The following is a 13,085-nucleotide window of genomic DNA, read 5'->3' as shown; positions in this document are numbered from 1 at the left end:
CTAATCCTTCAAAGTAAAAGGAAACTATCAGCATGGGTTTCACATATGAGCTGACTTGACAAACTTTTCTTGGTCTTGTGGTCTTGGAGAACCTTTCCCAATCCATTGTGAAGATTGAAATTTGGTCTCAACATCATAACTGTAGACCCACATCTCATATTCAATGATGATTCTCTTAAGGAACATCTCGTTCTCACTTGCATGATCCAAAAGCTCTTTAGAGATTGTGAGGTGACGGTCTTTCTGGTCTTGACTCACAAGCCTTGGGATGAACTTGGCAGCAACATGATTCATTCCAAGATGCTGTGTCAGGATTTCATTACATGATACAACTGAAATGTTGTGTTCTTCTGAAGTCTTTCGGACAGTCAGTCTTTGATTGACATGCATAATTTTGTTGATGTCCCTGACATGGGCATCGTCAGTAGATGTTGAAGGGCATCCTGAATGAGGGTCATCTTTAACTTCCATCCGGCCATTTTTAAACCATGTGAACCATTTGTAACACCAAGTACAGCTTAAGCACACATCATGATAGGCTTCCTGTATCATCTGGTGTGTCTCTGTAAAGGTTTTCTTGAGTTTCATGCAAAATTTAATGCAGGCACAGTGCTTCTCTAACTCTGCCATCTCAAAATTCATAAACTGTGTGAAAATGTTCAACTCAGTATAGCACTGAACAATAGATGATAGACACACAACAATGAATCTTCCAGCAGTTACACATTAAACGCCAGAAATGTGCAGGGATGCCAACTGCATTTCGCTCCAACACACCATTGGCATGAATTTATGGATGTTGCGGAATTTTTTGAACAGACCTTGTACAATAGCAGAGACAAAAATCTTCCAGTAAGCGTGGGTATGCAAACATCTTAACAAATACAATATCTTCAACATAAGCCACTTTGGTTTGCAAAACAGCATCTCAATTGAACAGACCATTTTTTAATTTGTTAATGAAGCTCTAGGACCCTTAAACAAAAAATTGTCTGCAGTTGGAATCTTTTGCGACCTCTCCAAGGCCTTCAATTGTGTGAACGATCAGATTTTTAGAAAAGGTAGAACTTTATTGTTTAACAAGAAAAATGGGGATGTGGCTCAAATTTTATCTGAATGATAGATAGCAAAAAGTAGCCCTGAACACTGCAGAAGAGACACCAGGCTCGTCTGACTAGGGCACCATGACTTGCAGAGTACCACAAGGTTCTATGCTGTGTTGTTTGCTATTCCTTACATTTATAAATGACCTGCCAGTGTATACACATTTGAAGATACACTTTCATATAGTTGCAGGTGACACAAAATATTTTGATTGAGAAACTAAGTAATAGCATCATAGGAGGGGTGGTGACCACAAGTTGGAGAAGACTTGGACCAGTTCACTGCAAATGATCTGAAATTTAATGTCAACAAGAAACAACTTTAACAGTCTCACAGAATACATGAAACGAAGGAAGAAATAAAAATGAAATGTAATGATTATGAACTAATGAGAGTGCAGTCTTTCAAACTCTCCAAACTACACACTGACAACAGGCTAAACTGGTCTGTACATACTCTTGATAAAAGACTGAGCTCTGCAGCTGCACTACAGCTTCAATTTGTGGTAAGGATGCAGTAAAATCTGCGCACTTGAGCTATTTTACACACAATCACCTTTCAGATAATATTCTGGGGCAACCAAATGCTTGCAAAAAAATATTCACTATAAAAAAATCAAATGATAAAAATTTCATGTGTAGCCCACCCAAGAAGTTAATGCAGAAACTTATTCAAACAGCTGAAATCTAAAACATTCTTGTGACTCAGCATCTCCACTATATGGTTAGTAGCAGCTATCCTTTTCATTATATTGTTACATTGTTGCTCTTATGTTATTTGATACCAAGAATTTAAGATTGTACAAAATAAATGAACTATGTTACTACCATAATACTGGGTAGTTATAATTAAACTGATGGTGCAATGCAGGGTATATACTTCACAGGACACTGAAACATCATAGGTATGTTCATTAATCACTGTGCTCATGGAGTATGCCGAAAAAATAATAGTTCCACTTTCTGCCACCAGATGAATATACAATGCTGTTAACAGTCAGAATGTGAAAAGTTTCCTGTTTTGACTTCATTATGTTGTTTATCACTTGGTGATGCATGCCGATTTCTTTTGTAAAGTTACTGCTGGTGTAAAGGCTTAAGAAGGTTGAAGTTTTCTGTATGAAAACTGGTGTAAGCAGTCAGAATGTGGTGTGGGTACAGGAAAAGGGGTGGAATTATCAACACAGGATAATTGTGGTTCTTGCATGTTTATTAGGATATGGTCACAAGTTACAACGTTTATTCAATATGGTCTTCAAGTCAGCAACATGCTGCACCTGTAATGCATCATGGTTGACAGTTGCTCACAGCAAATCAGGTGTAATTTAATTGTAAAGAAATGTGGAGAATCCATTGTAGAACCCCTAACCCACATAATAAATGCATCCTTTACAAATGGAGTTTTCCCTGACCTACTAAAGACTTCTAAAATTACCCCACTTCACAAAAAGGGCTCTAAAAATGATGTAGCCAATTACAGGCCCATAGCACAACTCAGCTCATTCTCAAAAATATTTGAAAAATTATTTTACACCAGATTGGAAGACTTTACTAATACACTATCCTTATTAACAGCCGGCCGAAGTGGCCGTGCGGTTAAAGGCGCTGCAGCCTGGAACCGCAAGACCGCTACGGTCGCAGGTTCGAATCCTGCCTCGGGCATGGATGTTTGTGATGTCCTTAGGTTAGTTAGGTTTAACTAGTTCTAAGTTCTAGGGGACTAATGACCTCAGCAGTTGAGTCCCATAGTGCTCAGAGCCATTTGAAGCCTTATTAACAAAACACCAGCATGGTCTTAGAAAGCAAAAGACAACTACCACAGCTATTTATGAGTATCTCAACAAGCACTGGATAATAAGGAAATCACTACTGGTATCTTTTTAGATTTATCCAAAGCCTTTGATGTAATTGACCATACCATACTCGTTAAGAAGTTAGCAAATAAAGGTATAAGAGGAACTGCAAACAAATGGTTAGAATCTTACCTGTCAAACAGATTTCAAAAAGTTGAAATTAATTTTGAAAAAAAGAATACAACCACCCATCAATCTACTGTCCACTCCTCTGACACAATGCCTATTAGATATGGTGTGCCACAAGGCTCAATCCTGGGACCCATACTGTTTCTGCTATACATTGATGATATAAGCACGAAGCTTGCTACAGGACATACCACACTATTTGCCTATGACACAAGTGTACTAATAACAGGTACTGATACAGAGGAACACAACCAAAAAATTAAACCGTTTATGTTGTCACTCAGCAAATGGTTCAATGAGAACAAACTGATTATAAACATACAGAAAACAACCTACATCAACTTCAGACTCTCATCCCAAAAACAAGAAATGCCTGATGTAATTCTAAATAACCAAGAGCTTATGTGTGTGGACTCTGTCAAGTTTCTTGGCATATGGCTTGAAGAAAATCTTAAGTGGGAGGCTCACACAAATTATATCTCAAAAAAGCTCTCAACTGAGTGTTACATTTTAAGGATACTCAAAAAATCAGTCACAAAATCTGTTCTCATACATGTATATTATGCTTACTTCCATTCTACATTACAGTATGGAATCATATTTTGGGGGAACTCACCTGGAGGTAGATATATTTTCAAAATGCAAAAAAAGGCAATACGCATAATATGTAATCTAAGACATAACGAATCATGCAGACAACATTTCAAAACAAATGGCACTATGACACTGCCCTCTGCTTACATTTATAATATCATCTCATTTGTCAAGTCATACCTGTTAAACAATGACTGCACACTAAAATTCAATGGAGATATTCATAACTATGCAACAAGGCAGCAATCTGGCCTACATATGATTCAGTCCAGAACTACCTGCTACCAAAAAAGTATTTTAAATGTTGGGATACAAATGTATAATAATTTACCCAATGAAATCAAAGCAACAAAGAACCCAAGAGCCTTCACATATAAGTTAAAAAAATATCTCTTGGACCATTGCTTTTATGCAGTTGATCATTTTTTTGAAAGGGGTTAAAAATGTAAACAATATGATAAATGTTCAATTAGGTCTAAAAATTATATACTGTGCATGTCTATGAAATATACTGGATTATTATATACAGTGCATGTCTATGAAATACACTGGACTACTTTACTATTAAATTTGTATTGGCTGTTTGTATTTTACCATACAACATTTGTATTTACTGTTTTGTTAAAGATAGCTAACTTCCTCATTGCAAAATAATGTAAAATCAATTTATTAAAAATTACTTGTAAATATGTTCTCTTGACCTGTCCAATATCGTATGTACAACCATACAATTCTATGATTTGTATTAACTGTTTTGTTTAAGATAGATAATTTCCTTGCTACAAAATAATGTAACAATCAATTTGTAAGAATTACTTGTAAATAGCTCTCTTGACCTGTAGAATATCATATGTACAGCTGTACAATACTATGATTGCCTGGATCAATAAAAATACAATACAATACAATACAATACAATAATCTGAGTGTTATGTTGTTATATGCTATCCTTCAAATCAGGAAGAGTCTGGATAATTTCCTGACAGATATGATCTTTCAGATAATCCTACAACCAAAAGTCACATGGATTTTGGTTAAGGGATCTGGAAGGCCACACATCTTGGAATTGCCTAGAAATGATGGGGTTATTGCTGAAGGTTTCTTGAAGCAAATCTTTTGCCTAGCAAGTGGCATGTGGTGTCACCCTATCTTGCATGAAAGTAGTGGTGTGGACACAGTTGAATTCTTGCAAAGTTGGAATTACATGTTGCAAAAGGAGATCTTTGTAACAAGCAGATGTCACTGTGCGCTTAACAGGACTGCAAGGTGTCATCTCCTTAAAGAACAATGGAACAAGAGTAATGGAGCTTGTGAAATCATACCACACAGTCAATAAGCTGAGTGGATGTTTCTGCACAACACATGGTAGAGTAGAACCCTGTATGTGACAGTTCTGTGCATTCACGACAATGTGTAGAGTAAAAGTGCCTCAACCATCCAAAGAATATTCCACAGCCACATGTCGTCCATCTCCATGGATGCCTAAAAACAAATGGCAAAGTCACAGCATTGTAAGCTACCTTGGGACTTCATTTGGTGACATTCTGAATCTTGTGGGGATACCAATGTAAAATACTCTGCAAAATCTTTTGAATTATTGACCAGGGGAGAGACAATTCCTATGACACAGATCGAGTACTGGCTGCAGAATTTGAGGTGTGTGCTGCATGGTTAGCTATAGCCATAGCAACTTCATCACCAACTGCCAATTGAATTGGCCACTTCCCTCTTTCTGCTACAGCAGCTAATTCACCTGTGTCTTCAAATTTATTGATCATACTCTTTAGCCCATTTATTAACAATGTGTTTCTTCGCAGCTATTTCTGCCAGCAACATTCCTGCAATGCAGTGCTGCAGTTGCCACTGCTGCCTTTCTGATAAAACAACTATACCACCAGTGTGTGGTCTTTCTTCTCAACACCCATTGTGTTTTGTATGGAAAACTTCAACCTTCTTAACCCTTTACAATTACAGTCACTCATAAAAGAAATAAACACGTTACCAAGTGATAAAGATTACACTAACAACAAGACAGGAAAGATTTTACATTCAGACTATTAATAATGCCACCTAGCGATTAATGAACATAACTATGGTGTTTAAGCATCCTGCAATGTATACGCTTTACACTGCAGCACTTGGAACACAATCAGTTTCTGTCAGTTTAATTCTAACCATACGGTATTAAAAATAAGTAGATTTGCACAAAAAGATAAAAAGTCCCAGTTTAGTATAGAATGGAGTTCACTGCTCTGTCACTAAAGCATATAATACTCTTTCATTCAATATCAAATCCACTATTCTCGACCTGAACGTGTTTACACAATATCTAAAACAGTACCTTCTTGAACACGTTTCTGTTCTAATATGAATTTTATAACAATGTGTAGAGTATTGTAAAATGTCTGATATGAATTTCATTGTTAACACCTATTTGCCTTATTTATAACAGAAACTATTTTATGAACAAAGGACAGCATGTACAGATTATAGTAAACTGCAATTTATTGTCTCATGGATCAATGGAATAAAAAGTAAATAAATAAATAGACATTTTCATATGAGATTTGAATATAAATAAATGACTAAAAAATGATAATGAGTATTTGGTTCTTACATCTTCAGGAACCTCATTCGTATCCACCTCTTCATCATGTTCTCTGAAACAGAATAATTGTTTATGTCATTTTTATTATTTCTGTTACATTATATTTTTTGCAAAATGTTGATAATGTTACATGTTAATACCATTAAACTGAACATAATGGAATTAAAATGCTGGGTGATCAAAAAGTACAACAATGTGGCAAATCAATGATTTGTGAATTATTGCCTGTAATTCTGTGTGATTGTCAGATAAATTAACAGCAAAGTACACATACCTCAATTTATAATAACAAGGTCAAAGTTAGTTTTTTAGAGATAGATGTTGCTTCATTTGCACAAGCACCCTGAGACGTGAGCTGTAGATAATTACATCATGTAGTGCTGTGTGTAAATAATGTAACGTGCAGATAGAGGGGAATTTTTTGCAAGAAAAAGTAAGAAGGGGGAAGAGAACTGTGTGTAATTCAGAGAACATCTATAATCAGGAAGTGAAACTCCACTATCACCAGTATTTTAAAATCCACCAGTCTAAATACTGACTCCTTTCACTGAGATGACATTGTTAACTGCCTCTCGGTTTGGCTTTCATAAAGGATCCTCCACAGAGAATGCAAAATATGACCTCACAAATGAAGTCTTAACAGAGCTGTAGGTACGTTCCATCATTTTTCCAAAAACTTTAAAAGTCTTACATTGCTGAGGCTGAGAGCATGAGAACTAATAATGATATTGTGCTGATTGTGAGGCTGTCTACAGTGATACTTAACAATTTGCTAATTTTGAGTATCTGCACTCATGCCTGCTCAAGACTCTTACTCGTGTGCAGAGCTATTGCAGCATGATGAGGAGTGAGGGAAATGTGGATGCGCCATGTGGTTGCAACAAAATGGTTCAAATGGCTCTGAGCACTATAGGACTTAACATCTATGGTTATCAGTCCCCTAGAACTTAGAACTACTTAAACCTAACTAACCTAAGGACATCACACATCACCCAGTCATCACGAGGCAGAGAAAATCCCTGACCCCGGGTTGCAACAATTTGGGAGAAATGCCAGTTGTGAAATAGAGGAGAGTCAGATTAAAACTGGGTGCCTGGGACTTGAACCTGGGACCTTTGTCTTCCATGGGCAAGTGCTCTACTGACTGAGCACAACTCATGACCCATTCTCACAGTTTCACTTCCATCAGTACAGCATTTCCTATCTTCCAAACTTCACAGAAGTTCTCCTATATACCTTACAAGACTAGCACTCTTGGAAGAAAAGATAATGCAGAAATGTGGCTTAGCCACAGCCTGGGGGATTGTTTCCAGAATGAATTTTCACTCTGCAGCCAAGTATGTGCTGAGTGTTTCCCTCAGGGTTGATTTCTTCATTTACTCAAGTCCCTACACAGCTCCCAAACTTATTCTCTGTGAAGATGGAGGAATTACAGCAGTTGCTGCTCACAGGCCTGCTCTCACCATTTGCTCACTGAGCACAATTCCCAGGAAGCCACAGTCTACAGTGTCTGCTGAACTGATGCCCGTTAATATAAATATCAGCATGGTCAGAACTTCTGTTAACTGTGTCATTACTGCATAACCAATAGTTGATCTTGAACATACTCTTACAGAAATGTTTCCTTTGTATATATATTACTTAAACATAACAGTGAAAATAGGAAATTATATCCAAGAAAGAAAAAAATATGCATTGCATATGGAGGATATTAAGCCTCATCTCAAAAACTTGAATCAAATTGAGCTAAGGTATACTATATTATAGTTAAAAAAATAAAAAATAAAATAAAAAGGTCCTGATGAAAGCAAATTATAGCATATTACTTCAGTTGTTTATGTGATGATGTCTTTGGCTCTCTTTTGAAAGCTAATGGAATGTACTAGTGTGGCATTATGACCAAAGACCACTGCCAAAGGTGAAACTATCTGACTATTTCACATTCACTGATGAAAGAGCTGATTATATGCAATGATAGGCATCATAAATAAAACAGAGCATAAAATCACAACCCATTTTTGTATTCTGTGTTTATTGTAATTTCTGCAGCTTATACATAAAATAAGAAGAAGATGACAAATGTATCTGTGAAACTATCTTTGAGAACATGTGCCGCCACATGTTAGAGGATGACATCAAAATTTTTGAGATGTCGTTCACAAGTAAAGACGAAAACTGCTATCCACAGTGCCACAAAATGGAAGTCATCTGGACCACACACAATTTGCCACAGAATTTAAACAGCACCATTGGGACATTTTTGGATCTGCAGTAGTATAAATGGTGAATGAAATCTGGAGATGTAATGTGGAGCACTGAAAGCATCACCATCAAACTCGTAGATCACTTCACTGTGCCCATACCAATGGGACAACAGCAACAAAACAAAAGCAATGTGTTTGTTACACTAATGAATAGCAATTTTAAGAGCATGACAACTATGTTTTGTCGATGGAAAAATATTTCAAAAACAATCTTAGGGGCCTTCCAGTACTGTACTGTGCCTTGGAGAGGTGTAAGATTCTGCCACTTTTAAACTTCAAGACTTAATGCTACATGTCCTCCTCTTCTTAAAAAGGACATGTAGCATCTTAGAATTTGAGAAAATACTAAACCAGATTAGCCATTCTTACTGACTATATCAAAGTTGAAGATGGGATAGGGAACCAATTCCTTATTTAGTCAAGCAAATCACCAATAATACTTAACCATGTCTACTGCTAAATGGAGATATAAGCAACCACTCAGTATTAGCTAATCCATGTGGCCTGGATATTCACTGTGAATAGTGTTAGACGCCACTGCCTTGAAACCCTTGTTAGTTAACATTATGCTGAAATACTGGCTGGTTATTTAAATCCAAGAAACTCCTGTATAACAAATGCTATTAATGTGTAACAGTTTCCAATGGACATAATCTGGTGACAATTAGATGAGTTTTCCAGGAAGTTGTGGTCATCACAGGCGCTAAATTAAGTAAGATAAGAGCTGTGTTGTAGCAGACTGGAAATGTTATTGTTGTCATGTCCCACAATGACTGATGTGAGAAAATCTCTTGTCTTATGTTTTCAAGCTCTATCAGACATAATGAATGTACTCAACAGGACAGTTATACCTATGAAATGAGTGCCACACTAATAACAACATTTTAAAAGTGAATTGAACAGCATTTAAAAAGTAGCAATGTATCTGCATCACAAATTGACAGTTACAGATTTCACAATCCCTAAATATAGATATGTAACGGAAATGATTCACTTTGAGAAGCTTCAAATCCATTGACAAAAAGCAATTCAACAACAAAGATTATTGTTTGTATAGTGACATGCATAAATGAAGAACTGTTGCACCACTTTCAACAATTATTGTTCATTCACTGAATATGAACACCACAAAATAAGAAAGTGGAGGAGGAGATTAGTGTTTAACGTCCCGTCGACAACGAGGTCATTAGAGACGGAGCGCAAGCTCGGGTGAGGGAAGGATGGGGAAGGAAATCGGCCGTGCCCTTTCAAAGGAACCATTCCGGCATTTGCCTGAAGCGATTTAGGGAAATCACGGAAAACCTAAATCAGGATGGCCGGAGACGGGATTGAACCGTCGTCCTCCCGAATGCGAGTCCAGTGTGCTAGCCACTGCGCCACCTCGCTCGGTAATAAGAAAGTGTCGATACATATACAGATTGGCAACACATTGTAGATTGTGTTTAAGCTCTAAGAGCAAGGAAAAAAGTTCAAAAATGACTTCCTGAATTTTGTATATGACTGAATAAATGTAGTCCTGTTGTGCACAAATTTAAAAACCTCGTGCCCCTAAAAATACTCAGAATTACATAAGTACCTGTCATGTTATTCATATTATACTGTGTAATAAAATGGTTAAAAATGTAATGAATGACAGGGAATACCTGGAAGCAATCATGAACAGGTTTAGATGTGATGTCTGAATCTGTCAAAATAAGTACATAATTATTTAGGCTATGTATTTCATAAGAAGCTATTGAAAATTCAATAAAGTCTATGTTTTTGGGTCTGGTGATTAAAATCTGTTGTTAACCTGCTAACAATATTCACTATGACACATCTTTTCATGATCAGGATACAAGCAGAGTTATATGATATTGAATGGTGTGCCATTACCACAAAATGATGACATAAACTCTCTTTTAATAGAGATATTTCGCAGACATCTTGTAACTGTTTCCACTCATGATTCACAAGCATGAAAATATTCCCAAATGGCACAAAAGTAGTTACATGTGTCAATAAAAAATTTGGTCCATATGTGTTCTCTGTTTCTCTTGTAATCTATGACTGTAATTTTTCCTTCTTTTTTTACACTCTGAGGTCTGATTCTATAAGTATATTGTCTCTCACTACCAACACTAGACCAATTTAGCATATCTATAATATGTTTGACACATAGTAATAACATAATTGAAGTTAATGAAGGTGAGTGCTGCAAACTGTAGTCAAGAAGGTAACATGTATATCCATAAAAATTGAAAATATTTGTTAACTGCCACTGTGATCTAGTATATTTTATTCATTAACTTCTTCTAGACTTACTGCATGTTAATTTTGTTTTCTGAAAATACTCTGATGATAAATTCTCCTTCCTCATTTGGTTCAAATGTTGATGGTACTATGCAATAAACACCAGGTGGTAATTTCAAGCGTAAAGTAACTTCCCGTAGATTGATGAATTGTGGTGTCATTGCTGCTGATTTATTTCTTTTGAAAAAAGCTGTGTCCAGAGGTTTTGGTAAACTATCTGGATTCAGAAGCTGTAACAGAAAAAGTGACTTCATTAAGTTAAGACTATTATATAAAAAATTTCATTGAAGCAAAGTGGACAGCATTTCTGATATGAACTTCAGATGTTCTCAACTACTAATGCTGATGTTATTTACCCAATCAAATGAGTATTTTTTTCCATAATGGTCTTCAAATTTTCTAGATACTTGTAAATTGTAAAACTGAAGTTAATTGTATCACAGGGAAAATCAGCCAAGAAAACTAATAAATTATGAGACAGCTTTGCAGGCCAGTACTTGTCCCTCAGGAGGCAAAATGTTTGGTACTTTCAATAGACTACATGACACAATCGTAGTTTTCAGAGCTATTAGTTCCTTTCTTGGTCAGCGGAGAGGGATGGGATGAGGAAGGATCAGGAGGATGGGTAAGTCACTCAGACCCCCTTATGAGAGGGACCCACCTGCAATGAGGATGAAGGTGGATTTACCAAAAGATAAAGGATATGGATGAGGACCAGAGCCAGGCAATAATATTGTTTTGGATCTGTTTGCTGTTGATGGTGATTCTCTAGGATCTCCTTGAAAAATTTCCATTGAAAATCAGATACTGGAAAATTTCTTCTTGTTAGAGTTTTATAGAATGCATGCAAGTTCAGCAGAGACAGATCACCCAAAAGAAAAAAATATTTTTATATCATTTTACAGTTTTTGTTCACATTCTGGAGAACTCAGCATCACATCACATGTGTTGATAGTCCAGATATTTTCAGTGTTGCTTATGATGAAAGCTGGTTTTCTTTTTGCTTCATTTGTGCTTTTCTATTTTGTCAGTTGCTTTAGTTTCACTGTTATGAAGAGTTGAAAGCATCTTCATTTTCTGCTTGTCCTGCCACTTCAGTGCAAGACATTTATCTGTTGACATAAACTCGATCTCACTTGTTTTATTTTTTTTTATTTTTTATTTTTTTTGTTGGTAAAACAGGCATGGCTTTACAATTTATTCTTACTGTCATGCAGATAACAAAATAATGCCAGGTTTGTGTACCAACTGTGAACATATAGTGTGTGACCTTTAACATGGTAGCATTCTAGTGAAGAAAGAAGAATGCTCCATATTCCAAGATTTACACCAAAATCAGTTTCTTTTTTATGTCTGTTGCTGCACCCAACTAAATAACAAGGTCAAGAATATGTCCCATTTCTCAGTCCTAAAGCACAAAAAACTTTACACCATAACTGTGGTATTTGGGTGGAATGTACTGTTTGAAGAGGGCACAATCTTTGTAGAGAACTAAACTTTACTGAATGCACAAGTGTGGAAAGCATCTGAACATGCTTTTCTTAGATGATCCACAATTATCCTAATTATTCAGATTTTATCAACTCCAGGGTCCTCATCATTATTGACAAAGTGTAACATTCTTATCAACAAGAAGATACCTACTTCTTGGCATGATTTGCATAAACATTTGAGTAGATGGTCCAATAACTGTTTATTTCAGTTTTTCTCACTGTCTCTCAACCATCAGAAAATTCACTGCAAGGATACAGTAAATTTCATTATAGTTCGTTTTTTCAACACTGCAGTCTTGATTTTTCACTGGAATCACTGCAAAAGTGCTAATAATATAAATTACATTGCTCAGCTATGTAGTTTACAGTTTCTTAGCTAAAACAGCTCGGAAACAGTCGTATACCATAGATGAATCATCCAAATTAACAGTTTTGCATCTACAATCATCTGTTTTGTGTCTGTTAGCAGATATGTCAGGCATCTGCTCAGGCTCTCTTCAGAATCAGAGGAAGAAGCAATGTTGACATTGAAATCTGGATCTGCATTTACTGATTCAATGTTTGCTGGTTCACTTATAGTTTGAATATTTGTGGTGCGGATCCACCAAGAGGCTCATTGGCATCATTATCTGTCCAACAACAATCAGTTGGAATGGACTCAGCAGCTCATCCTCTGTAAATGGATGGTAATGTCATGTAATTTTATTCAGCGATGTGGAAAGCACAGCACACAAACTAGGTAATCCTAT

The 13,085-nt window shown here is 36.3% G+C and overlaps 1 protein-coding gene across 2 annotated transcripts in view; it reads right to left on the bottom strand.

The window, feature by feature from the left end:
- LOC126258863 (calpain-A-like) overlaps positions 1 to 13,085 on the bottom strand; it is a 247,708-nt gene that overhangs the window by 82,354 nt on the left and 152,269 nt on the right. For both annotated transcript variants that reach the window (XM_049955676.1, XM_049955677.1), the window contains exons 10-11: positions 10,856 to 11,073; positions 6,297 to 6,339 (exon numbers count right to left, since the gene is read on the bottom strand). In XM_049955676.1, the coding sequence (XP_049811633.1) occupies positions 6,297 to 6,339; positions 10,856 to 11,073 (261 nt within the window). The remainder of the gene's footprint in view (positions 1 to 6,296; positions 6,340 to 10,855; positions 11,074 to 13,085) is intronic.

Source organism: Schistocerca nitens, chromosome 1 (assembly GCF_023898315.1).
Source record: "Schistocerca nitens isolate TAMUIC-IGC-003100 chromosome 1, iqSchNite1.1, whole genome shotgun sequence".
NCBI lineage: Eukaryota > Metazoa > Arthropoda > Insecta > Orthoptera > Acrididae > Schistocerca > Schistocerca nitens.
The sequence above is the reverse complement of the archived record's forward strand: the minus strand, read 5'-3'. Positions and strand labels throughout refer to the sequence as shown.